Genomic DNA, 22,149 nt, shown 5'->3' with positions numbered 1-22,149 from the left:
GTCTGGATTCGCATCATGATGCCTGTGGAAGTGTAACTCAGTGTAACTTATTAATTGGCACTGGTAACTTATTAATTAACCTGGTAACAAAGCAGATACATTTTACATGCAAACTCTGTGAAAGACGAGTTTGTAAATGAGTGTCAGGAATGCGCCCGAACATGATAATCTCTTGTCCACCTGGTCACAGCCCCTGGCTGAAGCACCCCCCTATCGTTTGGTAAACGGAACTCGCAACAGGAGGGGAGCGAGCTGATACCAGGACTTGGTACATGCATGACCTCGGGGCATTAGCGGAGAGGGGATTAAGTCCAGTTTGTCCATATAAACGAGAGCAAACGTGGAGTCGAAAGAACTTGCTACCAGAAGCTCTGACCAACGGAAGTGGCAGAGGAACATCAGCCGAACGAGAAGGACCAAGCGAAAAGAGTTAACCTGATCCATTATATTATGCGGTATTATTTGGTAAATGGAATGAAGTGAATAACCAGTTAATAAACCAGACCTTTTGTAAACCTGTGTCCGGTCATTGGAGTCCTGTGAGTCTCTCAGCTACAAATTCTCCAACAATCTGGAGGCACCGCTGGAATTTCGAGTGGACGTCGTCAAGGGTCAAGGTGAGCATGACCTCTTGGGGATCTGTCCATTATGAAATATGAATTCTGAAGATGGAGGATTTGGTGTGTGGGACTGGCGATTGTCCATAGGTAATACAAGGATGAAACGTGTTAAACGACTGTAGCAATTTATTCGTGTTTTTTTTCTCTAAATGATTTCTGTAAATACGTATTTTTGCGCTGGTCATTAAGGGTCTTACTGTGACCTGGGAGCAAACGGAGCAAGCGTGCACCTTGCGACCATTTGCTTCCAGGACGTGTAAGGCCGGTACACTCGTTTACCCACCCGTACACGTATAAAGTACTTCTTTTTTTTTGCACTTGTTCAAAGCACTCGACTTGCTCGGCGAGCGAGCGACTTGCTCGGCGCTCGGCGAGCGACAGGGAACCGGGAAAGGGAATTATATTTATATATATATATTTTTACCTCATTCCAATTTATGGTATTGCGACAAAAAGGCTTATATCTTTGGAACGACTGGTCGGATTTAGACAAATTAAAACTCGTTCGATCAACAAATAAATTCATGACAGACAATCCCACCTCATGCCGGTCCAGAATTACTGTGAAAGATGGCGATTGGATAAAAATTGCATACCAACACTCCCTCACTGTCCCTCATTGTCCCTCATGTCCATTCCGGCAGCCTGTCTCTTGCTCCCGCTCTTTTTCCCTCCCTTTACTTCCCATTGGCGGACGTTTTGCGAGAAGCAAAGCGTTTTGCAGGACGCTTCCAGGAAACAAAACCAGTGCTGTTGTTTTTTTTGACGAAATTTGCCAGATAAATAGCATGGGTGACACGGAACCAGTGCTGTTGTTTTTTTTTGACGAAATTTGCCAGATAAATAGCATGGGTGACACGGAACCAGTGCTGTTGTTTTTTTTTGACGAAATTTGCCAGATAAATAGCATGGGTGACACGGAACCAGTGCTGTTGTTTTTTTTAACGAAAAATAATTCTGTATTATTTAGTTAACCAGTTTGTGTGAAACCTCAACCTAAATATAAAAATTGATCTGCTTGGTGTTAGTTTAAGGGCTGTTCCAAATTTATCCTGATTATGAGAGATAATTACAGGAAATGTGTACTGTTCTTGTTTGGTGATTATGAGACAAAAACAGCAGAGTGGGAATCGGCAGACAATGGAACAGCTAGCGACGAGTGTTTGTGAGTAACAACCACCCTCTGGTCGAGGCTCATAGAAGGGGTGATGCTTACTGATTCGGCACGCTTACAATAGGTGTTAATGGTGGGATGTCAGAGGTTTTGGTGTGGTTTAATGTTCACACTGTTTTGGAAAATAATGCTCGATGCAACATGATCCTAAAAAAAGAACCCAGCCCTACATCGAAAGATCAGGAAGGGAAGGAATGGAAAATTTGTCAAGGTTTGAAATTAATCGGACAAGTGGGTCCCAAGGTATGGTCACCGTACTCGCAAGCCGTTCGCTTTGGCTCTGCGAATGGACCAAACCATTTCATGTAAATAGAGGGGGGGGTTCTGTGGTCGTTCGTTTTGGCTTTGCGAATGGACCAAACCATTGCATGTAAATAGAAGGGGGGTTCTGTGGTCGTTACTGCCACGTGGTTTCAAAGTTTTTTGTTGTTGTTGTTTGCACGCATGTTTTTTTTGCAAGCACGTACGGGCAAGCACGTACGTGCGGGCACGCCCTAGTATATATAAATTGAGGTAATATTAAGTTATGGAATTAATTGCTTTCAACAATGCAAAGGGTGACAAGATATGGGATTTTAATGGGATATTGATTTATTGATTAATCACAACGTTTCACTTTCGTTGTTGCAACGTTTTGCTCCAACGTTTTGTGAACATTTAAATGTTGGGTTTTGCTGACGTTTCCACAACGTCGCCACAACGTTTCACTTTCGTTGTTGCAACGTTTTGCTCCAACGTTTTGTGAACATTTAAATGTTGGGTTTTGCTAACGTTTCCACAACGTCGCTACAACGTTTTACTTTCGTTGTTGCAACGTTTTGCTCCAACGTTTTGCGAACATTTAAATGTTGGGTTTTGCTGACGTTTCCACAACGTCGCCACAACGTTTCACTTTCGTTGTTGCAACGTTTTGCTCCAACGTTTTGTGAACATTTAAATGTTGGGTTTTGCTGACGTTTCCACAACGTCGCCACAACGTTTCACTTTCGTTGTTGCAACGTTTTGCTCCAACGTTTTGTGAACATTTAAATGTTGGGTTTTGCTAACGTTTCCACAACGTCGCTACAACGTTTTACTTTCGTTGTTGCAACGTTTTGCTCCAACGTTTTGCGAACATTTAAATGTTGGGTTTTGCTGACGTTTCCACAACGTCGCCACGTTTCACTTTCGTTGTTGCAACGTTTTGCTCCAACGTTTTGTGAACATTTAAATGTTGGGTTTTGCTAACGTTTCCACAACGTCGCTACAACGTTTTACTTTCGTTGTTGCAACGTTTTGCTCCAACGTTTTGGGAACATTCAAATGTTGGGTTGTGCTAACGTTTCCACAACGTCGCCACAACGTTTCACTTTCGTTGTTGCAACGTTTTGCTCCAACGTTTTGGGAACATTCAAATGTTGGGTTTTGCTGACGTTTCCACAACGTCGCTACAACGTTTTACTTTCGTTGTTGCAACGTTTTGGGGACACTCAAATGTTAAATAAACCGGATAAGAATTCACGAGTTATTTAATTATGAGCGATTATAGAAGTACTTATTTAATTAATTACATTTCTTATTAAATTACAGTAATTACATTACAGTAATTACCTGAGGTAATTACAGTAATTACAGTTCCGGTAATTACAGTAATTACAGTAATCATTACAGTAATTGCAGTAATCTTATTACAGTAATTACATTACATTAACTCAGGCACCTTTTGAGTAAGGAAGCTGATATTTGGACATGACACTGACCAAGTGATGTGGCTGTCAAGGAAAATATTGATTTATTGATTAATCATTTAATAAATTAACTCGTTGATTTATAAATGACTTATTTAATTAAAAGTCCTCAAAAATACATCTTCGGATGAAATACTTACAGATTGGTTATGCTATGAGCCAATTGATTAAGGAAAATATTTTGTGATGGCCATATTGGCAATTTCGTGGCCATATTCGTGGCAACTCAGTTAGTGCCACTGCACCTTTAAAATGCATCCCTGCGTTCATTTTTCGATCGATTGAGTTGAAATTTTGAACAATCGGATCTGGACTGTCGTTGTTAACGACTCTAGCACGCACTCGTCCAATCAGGATGGAGCGGTATGGACCCCGGATCATCACTGCCCGCAGTTTTTAATTAATTTTACTTTTTCTCTTGGTCATATAATTTTGAAGACATGCATGTCATGATAGAGGAAATGTTTGTTCTGTTGAACGGAATAAATGTTGTTTATTTGTGTGGGGGTGTATTTTTGTGTATTTTGGATATATTTTTCACGACTAATTCCAGTTAACATCCTGCAAAATTTGCTCGTTTGCTGGCCGAGTCGAAATTGCGTTGAGTTTCTATGGCATGCGCCATTAAAAGCGCTGTGTAATGGTTGAGCTCCCTTTATTTCGTTTTGGTCATGCGGATGAGCAAACAAAGTGACAAATGCTGCGGCTGGAGCAGTAAAAGCGATTTTTTTTAAAATGGAAACGATGTAATGAGTAATTAAAAGTGGGAGGGGGCAACACCACGCATACCTCTTTTAAGGTGTGTATAAACCCTGGAATAAACGTGGGAGGGGGCAACACCACGCATACCTCTTTTAAGGTGTGTATAAACCCTGGAATATTTCAGCAATCAATACAATGCTGAAACTATGTAAGTTAAGTTAATGAGTAATTTAATGAGTAACTTAATGAGTAATTTAATGAGTAACTTAATGAGTAATTTAATAAGTAATTTAATGAGCAATTTAATAAGTAAGTTAATGAGTAATTTAATGAGTAACTTAATGAGTAACTTAATAAGTAATTTAATGAGCAATTTAATAAGTAATTTAATGAGTAATTTAATAAGTAATTTAATGAGTAATTTAATGAGTAATTTAATGAGTAATTTAATGAGTAATTTAATGAGTAATTTAATAAGTAATTTAATGAGTAATTTAATGAGTAATTTAATGAGTAATTTAATAAGGAATTTAATGAGGAATTTAATGAGGAATAAACGTGGGAGGGGGCAACACCACGCATACCTCTTTTAAGGTGTGTATAAACCCTGGAATATTTCAGCAATCAATGCGATGCTGAAATGATGTAATTTACTGTGTAAGAGGGTCGACCTTGGGTTTGTTTGGGTTTGTTGTTTATTTTTGTGGGTGTGTATTTTTTGTGTATTTTGGATATATTTTCACGACTAATTCCAGTTAACATCCTGCAAAATTTGCTCGTTTTCTGGCCGAGTCGAAATTGCGTTGAGGTCCTATGGCATGCGCCATTAAAAGCGCTGTGTAATGGTTGAGCTCCCTTTATTTCGTTTTGGTCACGTGGATGAGCAGACAAAATGACGAATGCTGCGGCTGGAGCAGTGGAAGCGATTTTAGAATTGTTCAATGATTATTCGATATTGTTATGACTTATTGTCAATAGGTATACTAAGTGGCCATGAGGTAGCCTGTTGCTATGTACAGTTTTATTCTATTGTTGATTATACCACATAGCTGTGGTGATAAAGGAAATGTTCGTTTTAAATAGATGATTATGATAGGACCATGACTATAAAATCATGATGATTATTATGAATGATATCATAGGGTTCAAATGCAGAATGCTGCATGAACTTGGGAAAGAACTTTCAAGCCCTATGGGATAAATTGGGTATTACAAGCGATGGAGTTTCAAAATTTAGCATGATTGAAGGAATTTGACAGTCCCATTTCAGGAGTTTTACGAAATTTATATTGCCAAGAGATTTTGGGTACTATTAAAAGAAAAATGATGAGATATTTTTCCCAAAGAACTTTAGTATCTGCCATCCATTTTGGCTGTCTCACGAATGAAGGATGAGTTGCCTTTAGTGGTTGCAAAGAAAATTTGTGGAGACCAGGCAAAATGGGGAAATATGTCAGATATGACCCTAGGACAGGACGGTGATTCATCAATTAACATGAGGTACGAACCAGAGGTGACGACCGATGAGATTCGATCTCAGTCAATGGATGGACCTGTCCTGACATCATTGGGGAAAGGGCTTATGCAAGGAGTCATCCAAAATGATTAATTTGATTTATTGATGAATATTGATGAATTAATTGAAATTGAATAATTGATTGAATTGTTAATTGATTGAATTGTTAATTGATTGAATCTAATTGATTGAATTTAATTGAATAAATTTAACTGAATAAATTGAACTGAATAAATTGAATTGAATATATTGATTGTTTGATTGATGAAAATGCGGTCTCAAGAAAGAAGCTTTGATATCTTTGCGAGATATTATCAATGTGGAGGCAACCTGGGAAAATTGAGCAAGGTGGTGAGTTTATATACAGATATATATGTGCGGTTACCATTGTGTGATTTCCCCGTCAACAGAGCGGACACCTGAGGATTCACCCATTTCATACTGACCCTCCGGCTCATCTGCAAATACTGATCTGTGAGATTGGATTGTGCAAAAGCCACGGCTGAGGGAGATTCTCTGGAAATCACTGTGTGAACAGGTGGAGAGACCCTTCCTGGAGGTACGAGTGAAGCTTTAGAGGAACAAACTACAACACATCCAACGCTACTTTGATAAAAGGCAGAATGGGAAATGGAGCCTGCAAGAATACACAAGGACAACCAGAGATTCCACAAAAAGGTACTTGTACACATCATATGTACGACCGTTATGGTGCAGAAGCTATAAGGCAGGTCGAGAATTGGTATTTGTGGACAAAGGGACATGATGAGGAGTTTCCAAGAGATGGTACATTTGAGCGAAGTCGATTGGAAAGATTGGAACAAAGATTGAAAGCCAGGAAGAGACAGAATCTAACGGTAGACTGGCTTGCATTCCATCTTTGGGATGGTGAATCCAGACAACGGGAACAGCAAGAACGGATAACGGATCTAGAACTTAAAATAAAAAGGATACAGGATACAGTGGAGGAGACAAATGCACAACTGCCCTCGAAATTAGGAATGAAAGTGACAGTTGTCCCATCAGATTTCCAGTTGTCTCCCCAAAAAGGACGGTACAGAGAATTTTTTCGTGTTTCAGGAGATAACGAGAGATTGCAGTGGCAACTCAGGGATGTAGAGATGCAGCCCAGCAATACAAGTGCACAGGTGCACAGATCAGACAACGACAGAAACCGGTGTTTCAAGTGTGGACGGATGGGACATTGGAAAAGAGGATGTCCGTATACCAAAAGGAAGACAAGTTCATAGGGTAAACCAAGATCAAGGGTACCAGTGCTGACCGATACCTCAGACAATGATTAGGCCTTCATTGCGACAAATCCCAAATGACGATTGGCCTCAACAAATTAGATTACTGGACAAACATGAATAACTGTCGATGATTCTTGGGTCTGAAAAGTTTTCGGAGCAAGAATTATTCATTTTTTTCTTTTGCTTGTAAGCAAATTGATAATTAATTGATCAAATGCCGAAATTGGATCTTTTATGTTGGGCACACAATTTTAAATTTACAAAGTTGGAACAATTGCTTTGCAAATTTTAAACCAAGGGACAAGGGTCACATGATGATCAGGTGGGAATTTCGGACTATTGTTCCACACGATTGATAAGTCAGTGGTCGACTGACATGTAAATGGGTGTGTAGTCAAATTTGGATAAATTATTGTGGGAACTGAAAGGGTAATTTCAATGTGACATCATAGGGGTTTTCTAAGAATAAACTTTTTTGGTCCATTTGTGTATTAGCATTTATAAAAAATTGAAGGACAAATTTTATGAAATTGAAATAAAATTGACACCCATCTTGATCTGTAAATAATAGTTCCAACGCAAACAAATATGCATAATGCATGTGTGTGTGTATTTTTTGTGTGTCAATGTTAGTGTTTTTTATTGTTTTGTGTATCAATCTTACAAGATTGTTGACACCGACAGTGTGCCTGTCTGGAAATGGATAGTCTTATGTGGATGGGATTGAATATGCAGAGAATCCGTAAAATAAAATAGAAATAAAATTTGATTATGAACATTATCTCTTTTGTCAAGGGAGATGGAATATAAAGATTTGATGTGCTGGGTTATGAGCAGCCATTAATTAAATAGTAAAATTGTGAGTAATTTGGGGATTCCATTTTTGATAGAATTTATATGAGAATAACAGCTATTTATGGATATGAGCTTCATAAAAGGAAATGAGGGAGTACAAAATTATCCAAATTTGGGAGAGGTCTTACACTGACTTCCCAGAATACTCTGCTCATGAATTTATATATATATATATAAACTTGAATTTTATCAGCATATAAATTGTGCTGCATGTATGGATGTGTATTAGGCATAGATGATATGGGAAAATAGTAAAGAAAATCTTGCTGATTGGAACTATTGTGAGTTTTAAAACGGAATGCATTGTGCATCTTAAACCAAGGGGCAGACATGAACGCGCTGTTACGTTATTTATACTCAGAACGCGCTGTTACGTGTACCTGCAACATATTTGTTAATCTCGCACACCTATATTGGCATACTGGTGTCAGTAGTACTCACTGGGTGCATAGAAATGGATGAGCAACAGTTAAGGGGGTGTAAAAAAAAAAAACACTTACTTGGATATTTTCTACAAAAGTAAGGGTTTCAATAAGTGGTACCATACACATGGGATTCATCAAATTAAGTTTTGGAGTTCAAACAAAGTCACTGGTTAACAGATGGGAATGGATAGTAAATAAATTCTTCGATGCTGGGTAAATGAAGTGAGATATTACAAAGACTTATTAGAGCTATTGTTCTTCCTTGCAGCAGTGGGAGAAAATTTAGATCCAACATAATGAATCTATAAATGAATGTGATAGGGATAATATCCTCAATTTGTACTAATTATTTGATTGTGGGTAAAGGAATTAATTAATCGTAGTGGATTGTTAACAAGCAGCCTGAAATGTCCTGAGAGTGTGCATCCATGTAATCAGAAATCCCAGATTTGTTTTTACAAACAACATTTTGGTAGAGATCTTATGTGGACGAATACTTGCTTGGTAGATAAAAACGGTACTGCATGTTGGCAGCCACTTCAGTGGCCATTTAGGCCGAACAAATAGGGAAAAACCGTAATTGAATATGTAATTTACAGATGAGTATTTGGGAAGTAAAAAGGGAATTTATTGATTTGGGAGACATTTTTCGAAGGTTTATTAAAGTGTTGCAATATGACATTTGGCAAGGAAAATTATTGGATGGGAAAATTAGATCTGTTTATAAAATGAGTTTGTTGACCCATTGAAGTTAATTCTTTGAATTGTTGTTTAATTAGCATTTTGAGTTCAAATTGGAAATAGTTTGGTAGAGCTTTGGTTAAAACCTTTGGTTGCAGTGTTTTGGAACAAATTGATAAACCGTAGGAGGTTGATAAGAATATAAACAAATATGGACCTAAAATAGAAAGATTGTTATGATGATATGAATAAATACTGAGATTAAAAGATTAAATCAAGTGATGTTGCAAATGAAACAGTAGAATTAAGATAATGGCATAACGACAATGTTATGAGTCGTGTCAATTACAATATCAGTGAACTCATATCACCACGAGTGACACACTGTTAGGAAAAAGAGGGAAAAGAAAAAGTGGAGAGGAATTATGGTAATAATACATTATGTTAAATTTGTTGGTTTGGAAAAATTGTTGTTGGGAATTAGGTATTCCCGTTTGTGATTGTAATCATATACAATGCTATTCTTAGTTTAGTAATAAAATACATACCTGATTGAATATTATTTGTGTGACGCATATAAATGAATATAACTTTTGTGTTAAGGAAAAACAACAAATTGTTGAATGTGAAACTGTTGGAAGATATACATGATTATGCTGATTTCATGGTAAGATGTACCCTATCTGATCCAGTGTGTGCGGAAAGCAGATTCAGATGTGACTGAGCATAAGGATAAGACGAGATCACATTTTGGAGGGATTGCTAACGGAATTGGGAAGAAGTTCGAGAAAGAAAATTTGTGGCTAAAAAATGAAGTTAATCGTGGCATACACCCTCTTTCTCAAAGAATGATGAAGACATTCTCCCGTGTAACTTGGAGATGAATGCTTACCTTCACCAAGGAAATTTATGTGACCATTTGCCTGGATCACACTGCAACATATGAAAGAAAGGCGATCACTTACTCTTGTTCGAAGGCTTCGAACATTCACCACATCAGAAGTTGCAGGACAACGACATTTTACCTGCAACCTCTGTGAAATGCGGGGACATATGTTATTACTTCACCAACGTCCGGGGAACCAGCATGGAGCTGCAAAAAACGGCTGTGCCCTTGTCACAACAGCTGTGCACGATTCTGCTGGTTGCTCCTGGTAAGGACCATGAATGACCTGAACACCATGGTCCCAACATCAGTGTGGATGCATCCGGCATCCCTGTTCCACATCTTGCTGGCCAATCAACGTCACACCAATACTTGCTGCCCACTCACAATGAGGGAGGAGGCAAGTCGACTACAACTGGGTGAAGGCCTTGTTCAGGAATTACTCAAAAAGTGGCAAGAATGCTACAAGGAGAGCAGGGTCAGTCTATGACTCCGCAATGTTACCACAACAGCGAAATCCTACACGAAGTAGTGCAGGAGCTATGAAGACATTAGGAGAAAATGTTTCATACCAGGATTCAAACACAAGTGATCAGCCCTTCCTTTCAAACAAAGTCAACATTTGTGTGGAGGCAAACGTTTTTTTACCAGATGGTGCAGATGCTTTACAAAACTTGAAAATGAAGTGAAATTGTTGTATCTTGGTGATGGTGAAGTGTTGTTTTGAAAATATATTTGTGATGCAAATGCAATAGATTGAACAATATGGAAGGAGTCAATGACCAACGAAATGTTTTGTGATTCTTGCAGGATGACGGTGTATGCCCAAGGGAATTTGATTACCAAAGTGATTGATTATTTACTTATACTTGTAATGATGTTTACTTGTAGTGATTGATTGTTTACTTATATTGATGTTTAGATTAATGGTTAATATAAACAAAAAACAAAAAGATGAGGGAATTGTGGAAGTGTAACTCAGTGTAACTTATTAATTGGCACTGGTAACTTATTAATTAACCTGGTAACAAAGCAGATACATTTTACATGCAAACTCTGTGAAAGACGAGTTTGTAAATGAGTGTCAGGAATGCGCCCGAACATGATAATCTCTTGTCCACCTGGTCACAGCCCCTGGCTGAAGCACCCCCCTATCGTTTGGTAAACGGAACTCACAACAGGAGGGGAGCGAGCTGATACCAGGACTTGGTACATGCATGACCTCGGGGCATTAGCGGAGAGGGGATTAAGTCGAGTTTGTCCATATAAACGAGAGCAAACGTGGAGTCGAAAGAACTTGCTACCAGAAGCTCTGACCAACGGAAGTGGCAGAGGAACATCAGCCGAACGAGAAGGACCAAGCGAAAAGAGTTAACCTGATCCATTATATTATGCGGTATTATTTGGTAAATGGAATGAAGTGAATAACCAGTTAATAAACCAGACCTTTTGTAAACCTGTGTCCGGTCATTGGAGTCCTGTGAGTCTCTCAGCTACAAATTCTCCAACAATGCCGTACTTGATAACCCCAATGAAGATTTGCAGGTGGTGGAGTGAGGAAGAAGAAGCGCCAAGGTGAGTTGGGCTGTATATGGTGCTTAAAGGTTTTGCGGGAAGGTGTTTGGCGCAAAAAGAATTTTCGCGCGCTTAGGATCGAGACGGCACCCGGGCGCTCGTGAAAGGTCCGTGGTGCGCTGTGTGAGAGCGAATGGCACGCATGTAAGAAAAAAATGTGCACCGAAGCGCGGGTGTGTAACGACAGAGTGTGAAAGTGAGGGTGAGTGGAAAACAGAGTATGGGAGTGAGAGTGAGGGTGACACGGAGAGTGAGTTGGTTGTGGCGAGTGCAGGAGTGCACACCGGAGTGCGTGATTGGGTGTGCAGAAGAGTGCACACCCATGGTTGTTACAGAGGATGTAACTGAGGAGTGGGCACGAGGAGGTGTGTTAATGAAGTGCGCAAACGACGTGTGCGCCAAGGTGTGCGGTGGTCGGGTGTGTAACAAAGTCTATGAGCTGAATGAGTGTGCCTGGGTGGTGTGCAAGGAGAGAGAGTGCGGTGACGAAATGTGCGGAGTGTATGGAGACACCTGGATGTGTGAGTATGGGAAGAGTTGCGTGTAGATGTGAGCATGCGAGGCAAGCATCGACGTTGACCGGGGCAGCGGTTAGGCCGACGTTTAGCCGACGCAAGCTCTTTGACGGGCTTTGTGTGCTGCGGGGGCCGGCCGGGATCGGTGCCGCTTCGCTCCTGCACAGAGTGTCGTGCACGATTCGGGCCGGGCTCCGCCCTGCACGGTCGATTCCGCGCTTTGCCAGGCAAGGCGACCGGCCCGGTTTGAGGGGAGGTCGGAGGGGTCGGAGCAGCGCCCCCTTGTGGTGGCGGCGCTCCGGCCGGGCAAGGCTGGGCCATCACGCTTGGGAGCGCAAGGCCTTGCGTCGGGATGGTGCTTGGAGCCTTGGCCGGACCAAACCTCCTCCCCAGAATCGATGCCGGACGGACCCAACCTACAGGAGACAAACCACCCGAATTCATTGCTCGGCTTTGCGAAGCCGAACTTTGAAAACGCATTGACGCACCGAGAGGCTCAGAGTAGTGACTGGATAGTGATAGTGATGATGGCAAATGGTATATGATGTAGTGATGGATGGTAGTTTTACCATTCACATTACTCATCTGGGGGCACATGAGCTTTAGTTTTATGGGGATTGGCTGTACAAACTAGCCCGGGAGGGTTAGGTTATTGATAGAATCTAGAGATGACCATAGGTAACGTTAGATTTAAGTAGTGACATTGATACCGGTAGAGGGGACGTAGAGAGATTAGGTTGGGTTATAACGACGAGGGATGTGCATAGTTTAATGGGGGTGACGGGGAAGCACTAAGTTAGAGGGAAAACCAAGTAAATTAGATGATGCAGTGTGTTTGTAGTGAGGATGAAATGAGGAATTGTGAGGCAATGCTCGTGAGAATGATGTGTGTGTGTGTAGAAAGTGCATGAGCAGAGTATTGAGAATAGGTGTGATTGTGCATTGAGTGATTGACTTGCATGGTGGCAAGTGAGAATGGTTAGATGGAATAAATGGAGTATGGAATGAATGGTGTGGAGTGAGTAGTGTGAAATATGTGGAGTGGAGTGTATGGTGCGAAAGAGTGAATGGGGGAAGGATGGACCCCCTTCACGAGTACCCGGGGAGGGTAGTTTAACAGTAGGTAGAGGGAGTAGGTAAATTGTGGTTGGATATTGGCATCTGTGGTGCGAATAGTAGCAAGTGGTTGCTTTGTGATGGGTGCATTAGTGGAGTAAATTGGCTAGGCGTGTGGCCTGTTAGTGTGTGTGATTGGTTTGGGCACTCCGCCACTGTTAGTCTGTTGGCCAGGTGAGGCCGCAGGTAGGCTCTGGGAGCCAGTAGAGTTCAATGGGGCCCGGGATCCCAGGAGAGGACCCGGGTGGCCCGACGCCAGAGAGGGCGGTAGGGGGTGAGAGAGCCAGAGGGCCTTCCCCAGGTAGGTTAGGGTGAGGAGCAGGTAAGCTCGGGAGGAAACTGCAGTGGTGGAGGTGCGCAGGTAAGTAGACCTGCTAGGGGAGCCACACGACCCAGCCCTGAAATTGTGCGAGGGCACAGTGAGTAGAATCAGGGGAGTGAGACCCCAAATTGGTGAGCGCCACAGTATGTTCAATGGGAGTTCGGTTTTTAGAACCACATAGAGCAAAGATGGCCAATGGTTTTGCAGGGAAAGACCCCGGGTAGTGTAAAGTGTGTTAATGTCATTTAGAAGGTAGTTAGGATTGAAAGTCTCTTCGCACCATCTGCATCCACTCACCGAGGTGAGAAGTCTCCACACCGATTTTTGTGCAAATGTTTGGTTGGTCAAAAGACGCATCGTGACGTTGGGGGGACATTGTTCATGGTTCCATCTCTCTCTCCTTAGGAGGGATTGATGAGGAATTGGGATTGATGGCAAATTTGGTTTAGAGGGATTGATGACGAATTTGGAATTAGGGGAGATATGGGGAAGACAGGACGTAGTGACGGATTTGTAAATGGTGTAGATACGGGGAGGGGCAAGGGGTAGTGTAGGTGACATGGGGGGGGGGGGGGTGACGAACGTTAGGGACGAGCTTTCTTAGCTCGCTCTCCCACGCCCTTCATGCCACATTGCCTTGTTATTGGGTGTACCCTTGCGCCCTTACCCATTGCTAAATCTGCTTTGTCTTCCTACCCCACCCATGGACCATGGTCTTTGGGTACCGAGGGGAAAGTGTGCAGGCGTCGTAGTTGTGCGCCCGCACCCTCGCTGCCTGCCTGCCTGCCTGGACCGGTACACCACCTATGGACCACACGTTTGTGGCCAAGCCCACTTTATGGACCACACGTTTTTGTGGCCGAGTAACACTTTATGGACCACACGTCTGTGGCATGGCATCTCTGCTGGAAATCTTGCTTGTGGACCACGGTCAAGGTGGCACCTATGCCAAGCAGGTGAACCACCTTAGTTGGCCCCTGCTGGCCTTAATTAAAGAAAGGACGCGGGTTGTGCTTTTTTTATTGACCAAATAGGCAGCAAGCAAGGAAAACACCAAGAACCATCGGCCCAGCAGCCATCGGCCCACCTGAGAAGACGCCAGTTCATTTACTTATTGAAATGTATGACTGTGCACTTGATGGTGCTTTTTGTGCACAGTGGTACTTTTGTGCTTTGTGGTGCACTGCAATATCAATTGTGTATCTCTGAGCATGTGGGTATGGTGTATCGGTACAGTGCAGTGCATGACCTTTCCTCTTTTTAAACCATCTGCTTTTTGTTTCCCAAAAGACAGGTCCTGGGTTTTAGTGTAAAGAATCCAAATAGTAGTACTAGTCTTTGTAAATAATGCTCCCCACCGTAAATGTTTAGTTTGAGAATTAATTGCGAATTCAGTTATTCTGTGGGCGTGAGTCAGTTAGGTAGAATGCAACGTAGCAGGCGGGACATATCTAGTTTTAAACATGTCGCACTCAGGGTGAGGTTAAAAGTAGAGGGTAACCACACCGAGGTGTCACATATAATGGTAAAAGATATCCCTTGTGAAACGGCCCGGGCCGGGCCTGGAGAAAGGGAGGGTGCTGTGTTGCGGTTTTTAGAACCTTCACTTTGTAAAATAATAAGCCTTGTAAATAATTCCCTGTAAATATCCCCATCTTCCAAAGGTCAAAGGTCGCACCCTAGTTAGTCCATATTGCAACACGTAGGACACCATAGGAACTTCTCTCATTATTTCAGTAGTATTTGTTTCAGGTAAGGCTCTGTTTCCAATAGTTTGACTCTGCTGTCTCAACAATGGATGGAGGTCCTCAATGCCAAACAGGAAATCAGAGCTGTCTCCCTTGACATATCATGTGCCTTCGATACGGTCTGGCACCCAGCTCTGCTCACCAAACTCTCCTCCTATGGTATCCATGGAAATCTCCACGCATGGCTTGCGGACTTCCTCTCTGGTCGTAGTCAACGTGTGGCCCTGAATGGATTTCTCTCATCTCCCTTTCCTGTTCTGGCTGGAGTTCCCCAAGGTAGTGTTCTGGGCCCTGTGCTATTTCTGGTCTTCATCAATGATCTCTGACTCTGGAAAATCCTCTCTATCTCTTTGCTGATGACCACTCTCTGTCACTCCATTCCTCATCCCTCAGATCGGCAGTCTGCAGCCTCGTTACTCTGCAGACCTGGCCAAAATCACAGACTGGTCAAACAAGTGGAACATGTCTTTCAATCCTGACAAATGTCACACTCTTACAATGTCTCTCCGAAAAGACCGACTGGAAAACCCTCCCATCTACTTTCTCAACAATCCTCTCCAAGAAGTTCTGTCGCTCAAGCTCTTGGGTCTCACTATCTGCCATGATCTTTCTTGGGAAAACCACATTTTCAAGCTGGCCTCCAAAGCCTGTCGCCGACTGGGCATCCTCCGTCATGCGAAGTCCTTCCTTGGCACGCCTGAGCTCCTCACCACATGCAAGGCTTTCATCCGCAGCTCAATGGAATACTGTTCCCCCCTCTGGGCCGCTGCTCCTGCCTCACACCTAGCTCAGCTTCACGCTGTTGAAACCAAAGCTTTCAGAATCATTGGAATCTCCTGCGATGAAGCTAACTCCGAGGGCCTTTCACTCACTCACCGCAGGCATGTTGGTGGTCTTTCTGTCTTCTACTGACTCCTCTCCGGCCTTGCTCCCCCACCTCTCTCTGTGTTCTGTCCCCCAAATATTCCTGCAGGTCGCACAAGATCTGCCAGCAACCCTCTCATGGTTAAACTGCCAAAATCTAGGCTCTCTGCTCACCTTCACTCTTTCATTCCCCCTTTATCCTGCCTCTGGAACAAACTCCCCCACTCCCTTCAATCCTACTCCTTCCTCCAGGTCTTTAAAACAGCTGTTCACCACCATCTCTTATCTTCCCCCATCCAAAACCTTGATCTTTTCTACCCCCGCTAATTCACCCCAGATACACTTTGTTGAAATTCCAACTTCTTTCCTGGAAGTCCTTGCAGTGTCCATATGTTTTATACCTCTCCCACCTCCCCCCAAGCCCTCTCCCTCCCACATTTCTCTCGATGTCCCTGCTCTCAAATGTTGTGTTTTTGTCCTTCCCCCTCTCTCCCCATCTTGTCAACCGCTCCCCTTATTTTGTGTTTTATGTGTCGGTTTGACTTTTTGTGTGATTAATGTTAGCTCTTTCACGAGCCTCGATCTTGTATACTACAACAACAACAAAACAGAAGACCGATGGGAAAATGTCACTAGCGTGCATCACAGCATGTGAAAGGAACTGCAGTGGTGGGTGTAAAAAATCACCATCACTAATACCACACCCTCCCTCACCACCACCCCTCCTCCACCCCCAAACAGCTCTGTAGTATTCAGCAACAGTGCATTGCAATTATCAAAGAACAAAACCTTTTGGAAGCTCAAAATAAATTAGAAAATGAGATTTGTTCACACATTACATAAAGATCAATGGCTAAACAAAGAATAGGGATAACAAGGAGGCAAAGCTGTTTTTTCTGGGATCAAGCCCACCATTCTGGTGGAGAGGTGTTGGCACCAATCATAAACCATCCACTGTTCATCTGCTGCTTCTTTTCAGCATCAGAAAGCGTTAACAGCCTTTGCTTTCTCACCACGTCGAGCAGCCAAAGTTGTATCGTATTCACGATGAACTTACAATGGAGTGAAAGTTTATTCTCGTTTTAAAATGGAATCGCAACAGCCGATGGAATTGCTTGTCGAGGCAAGTGCGGTCACGCTCCGCTGCAAAATATGAACAAATGGGCAACAAATGGACTAGCCATTCCCTCGCATGGGAGGTCATGCCTGTGTGATCCTTTATTCCGTTTTATACAAAAGCAGAGGGTTATTCGGTCAGAGACATAGTTTACGACTGAAGATAGTGGTTAGAGGTCGGCAATATGGTGTTTCATCTCACCCTTTGGATTTTTGCACAAGAAAAGTGATAACATTGGGTACATTGCCTTCTTGGCTTGCTGAAGGTTTCTGAGCGAGTTTTGAAAACAAAGTGTGGAAGGTTGGGAGAAGATGGTATGTGGAGGTTAGGAGGGAGCGGAGAGGAGAGCGGTGGGAGGTCGAGTGAGCAAGGGCAAAAAAATATAATTTGAAGCAATCACTTTGGGAGTCGTATATTTATTTGGTACACAAAAGTGACAACTACCACCCAACTCTTCCAAAACCCTGTACTCAATACTTTTATGCAACACACTCATGTCCGCTGCTCATCGCCTTCGTTCTTACTTTTGGCAACTTACCCCCAAAGGACACCTTCCCACCTCCCACCACAATCATCGTATGTCCACAAATGCATACAGACTAAATAAATAGTCCTTTTACTGTTCAACTGTGAATACAGGACAATTTAGCTTTGGCTGGACGGACCCACTACAGGACGACAATGTTAATTACTTGCTTAATCAACTGTCAACCACAGAACAAGCCCAAATATTCATAAGGCATGACCCTTTCTGGAACTCACTTCTTTCAAAGGCGCATTGAAAATGAATGCAATTCTGGAAGCCATGCAATTTGTCAAGGCTCTTTTGCATTCTCCCTCAACTTATCTTTAAAGCTAATATAATCATTCATTGATTGTCCAAGAATTACTTTGGTGTCAAATTTGCTTTAAAAATAAAAATCATACTTCAGGAGTTCCAAAATTCTGCTTTTGGCGTTCCGGGTTATTGGTGAAGATCTGGTGAAGATCGAACCAAAATCTGGAGCTAGCGGTGGTGAACCCATCTTAAAACCACACGTGGAGATCATCAAGGCAATATTATTGCTCAGGACAGCAGGAAACCGACAAAGATGACAAGGGATACTTATAGCTGCCTCAGTTCATCGAGATGTTCCTGGAGACCGCGGAGAAGAATCCGAGCTGTACTGCACTGATTATGCGCAAAGTTATTTAGCGCCGACAGGAACACAGTGCTGGTGTGCCGATGAAACATGTCGACCTGTGAAATGCATTATGTAAGGAGATGTGCCTGCAATGCAATTCTAAGTCAATATTCCCTGCCCATGCACTAACTCCTGAAATTACCTCTTTCCTGGCGACTTCAGTTGTTTCTTTGAAAGCTTTTTCTGTTGTTACCTGAGCTGCTTCGGCCTATGGAAAGAAGACATTCAAGCAGGTGCAGAGTGAGCATTGGTTACTCGTCACTACCAAACTTGTTACATTTTCACTTAAGGCATAATTTATTAGCCCCCGTTAGACTTGGTCCAAAATGGGGGCTTATGTATTTCATCTAGTCCATCCGTGTGTCAGCAACCATATCTCGGAGATGTGTGGACCGATTTTGTTCATACTTGACACAAAGACAATACATGATGGTTTAGGAGTCGTGGACGGCGAGAGAACGAGGCCATTTGGTTGAGTTCAAAGCATGTTTATTCGTACAGAACCTAGCACACTCTGTCAAGCCCGTTTATCGGGTAGCAGTATATATATACACAATCAAACGCGGCGAGAGTGGGCGTGCCCGGGCGGCCCGGGTGAGCCCGGGAAAGGCAAGTCTGGACATGCCCGGGAAAGGCGAGACTGAGCGTCTCCGGGCGGTCTGGGCGAGCCCGGGAAAGGCAAGTCCGGACATGCCCGGGAAAGGCGAGACTGAGCGTCTCCGGGCGGTCTGGGCGAGCCCGGCACAGCGATCGCTCTGTGGTTGCGTCCCCGGCAGGTGCAAGGCGATGGTGTATGTTCAGCGGCAATGGCTACACGCGCCCCTCCAGAATCGACTTGCACCGGCAGGGTCAATTTAAGGGGGGTCCTGATGACCCAGCCGAAGCGACCCCTGGAGGGTCGTGGGGGGGGGGTCCGGTGTGGTGGTGGGTGGTCGAGCGGGGGGAACCGTGGACGGGGGGCGGCCTCGCCGCGACGTACTCCGCTGTGCGAAGCGCTGGGGGGACGTAGGACCGGGGTTGAGCCGACCGAGGGGCTGGTCAAGTCCTCGGGGGAGGCTGCCGAGGTTCCTCGCGGGACTGCCGAGGTTGCAGTTCGCGGGTGCAGTGCCGAGAAGGCTCGAGCAGCGCTCGGCCTCGGTGCACGCGAAAAGCGGTTGAGCCAACCGAGGGGCTGGTCAAGGCCTCGGGGGAGGCTGCCGAGGTTCCTCGCGGGCCTCCCGAGGATGCAGGGTCGGAGAAGTAGTTGCGACTGTAGTTGTAGAGTGAAGTTGTGCGAAGGTGACGAACAGCAGTGCGCGCGAACGTCAGAGCACGCGCAAGAGATGAGCAGCAGTGCCACCCACATCGCGTAACTGCGTTCCTTCGGAGGGTCCTGGAGCGGGCTCGTCCCTCCGGTCGTAGAGGAGCCGAGCGTGGTGCGCGAACCACATGGCCGCTCGTCGGTGCCAAAACTCCGGCAGCGCGATCGAAACCGCCGTGTTCGTTTGCAGCCCCCGAATCCGTTCGGGGGTAGACGAGGTCACCAGTTTAGGAGTCGTGGACGGCGAGAGAACGAGGCCATTTGGTTGAGTTCAAAGCATGTTTATTCGTACAGAACCCAGCACACTCTGTCAAGCCCGTTTATCGGGTAGCAGTATATATATATATATACAATCAAACGCGGCGAGAGTGGGCGTGCCCGGGAAAGGCAAGTCGACATGCCCAGGAAAGGCGAGACTGACCGTCTCCGGGCGGTCTGAGCGAGCCCGGGAAAGGCAAGTCCGGACATGCCCGGGAAAGGCGATACTGAGCGTCTCTGGGCGGTCTGGGCGAGCCCGGCACAGCGATCGCTCCGTGGTTGCATCCCCGGCAGGTGCAAGGCGATTGTGTATGTGCAGCGGCAACCGCTACAATGGTATACATATTCACATCCTTTTGTTTCACGATGCAATCAAAGATAGCCGACTGGTGGCCATTATAGTTATAAAAAACCTGATGTTGAACACGTCCTCAACCATTTCTCGGACATGCATTTACCAATCTTGTTCAAACTTTGCACAGATAAGGAATGATGGCTTACATATGCCCTTCATTTATTTTTGAGAACAGATCCAAGATGGCCGACTGGTAGTCATTTTGTTACTTAAACGTGTCCTCAACCATTTCTCGGACATGCATTTACTGATCTTGTTCAAATTTGGCACACAGATAATGAATGACGGACACCTCATTTCTTTTCGAGATCAGATCCAAGATGGTCGACTGGCAGCCATTTTGTTACTTAAATGTGTCCCGATCCATTTATTGAACATGCATGGTCCGATTTTGTTCAAACTTGGCACAAAGACAATAATTGAGGATTGTTACATTTGTGGGGGGTAGGCAACACCTTAGTCCAGGTAGAATTGCATAGGTAATGTGCTCCGACTATCGTGATGAAGAAGAACCCCCATGTACATAAGTAGGAAATTCGTTTAGACCGGATGTCGTGTAAGCGCGTATCTTCGTTCCCATCACGAGGGGTGGGGGTATGTTAATTGGTTAGGTATTATGGGTAATTAATCCCCTGTATGTAATGCCCTCTGCTATTTTTCCTCTATTCCTTATGACACCAGCAGCACACACACAAAGCCAGGAAATTGCACATTTATAATACAAAATAAAAGCAACCGGAACAAGACATTCAACTACCACTGGCACTGCCAGCCGTGACATCACCACAAGCAGGCAGGGCAGTAAGGCCACAGCCCGGAGATAAGTGATTGGTCCGGGACCATGGAGTGGTGGGATGATGGCTGCTGATTGGGGAGTGTGCGAACGACAAAGGAGGTGGAAGACTAGGGGATAACCGAACGCTCTACCCGACATTTTGTCCTCTTGAGCGAGGGACATTCATTGAGACACCACGATTTTACATCTCTCTTGGCTTGCTCTGATTTTCGGGATTCGACAACAGTCGAAGTTCATGAGTTTTCTTCCTCTTGACTTCCTCGCATCTTCTGGCTTTGGCGGTGAATGGTCACCATTTGATTTCTCCCTCTGCTTCGGGATTTCACGACGAGCAGTCAGAGTTTAGTGCTCCTGCGCGAGGGGAATTCATTGACGAGCACGTGAACATTTTGTAGCACTCTTGCACCGGGGACAATGGAAGTCGGGACGATCGGGAGGACGAGCGCGGCTGAGTGAACAAGGGCGCACAAGTGCCCATGAAACAAAAACATTTTTTACTTTCGTTCTTTTATATTTCCCTTTGTCTGTATTCGAGTCTGTGTGGGGACGTCCCATTTAGGATCTTAGTTTATCGTGAATTTTCTTGTTGCTGGCATTTATTTTCATTAAACCTGTTTATTTTGTAGATTTTAATTCCGTGTCGGTTTGTGTTAATTGTTGCAGGTTTGAAGACTGCCGGTGGACCCGTGAAGGCAAGCGCTCGTGGCTTCTCCGTGAAGCCACTCTTCTCCCCACGCATATAACGAAGGTCCGCCATTGGATTGAACGCCTTGGAGTTAAAGCTCGTTTGGTCATCCATGTCGCCCTGCAGTGTTCACTACAGGGCAGACATATGACAGTATGCATATGCAGAAGATTTTGTTTTGTCATCCAACGAAAGATGGCCGACTGACAGCCTTTAATTCCATACAGAAAAATTAAACCATGGCGGGGCTGACATTTTACGTCTTTTTGTTCTTGTTAAACATACTTCCTGTACACCACAGCCAGAATCGAACCATTTCATTGCTGTTCGGATAGGAGCAAGCTTGCAAAGGGATGCCATTGAAAGCCCTCCACAAACAGCAATAGGAAAATTATGAAAAATGTATGTGCTTCGAAAGTTTATTGAAGAATACAAAGGGAATGCAACTCCTCAAATATATGAAAATAAAGTACAC

The 22,149-nt window shown here is 43.9% G+C and overlaps 1 protein-coding gene across 2 annotated transcripts in view; it reads right to left on the bottom strand.

Annotated features, from left to right (window-relative positions):
* Positions 1 to 17,492: 17,492 nt before the first annotated feature.
* Positions 17,493 to 22,149, bottom strand: part of LOC137437008 (sorting nexin-5) — a 128,808-nt gene continuing 124,151 nt past the window's right edge. For both annotated transcript variants that reach the window (XM_068131301.2, XM_078786991.1), the window contains exons 13-14: positions 18,423 to 18,488; positions 17,493 to 18,336 (exon numbers count right to left, since the gene is read on the bottom strand). In XM_068131301.2, coding sequence (XP_067987402.2) covers positions 18,202 to 18,336; positions 18,423 to 18,488 — 201 coding nt within the window. In that variant the 3' untranslated portion in view covers positions 17,493 to 18,201. The remainder of the gene's footprint in view (positions 18,337 to 18,422; positions 18,489 to 22,149) is intronic.

The sequence above is a fragment of the Myxine glutinosa genome, chromosome 11 (genome assembly GCF_964187855.1).
Source record: "Myxine glutinosa chromosome 11, kmMyxGlut1.1, whole genome shotgun sequence".
NCBI lineage: Eukaryota > Metazoa > Chordata > Myxini > Myxiniformes > Myxinidae > Myxine > Myxine glutinosa.
Note: the sequence above shows the minus strand (reverse complement) of the source record. Positions and strands in the feature narration are given on the sequence as shown.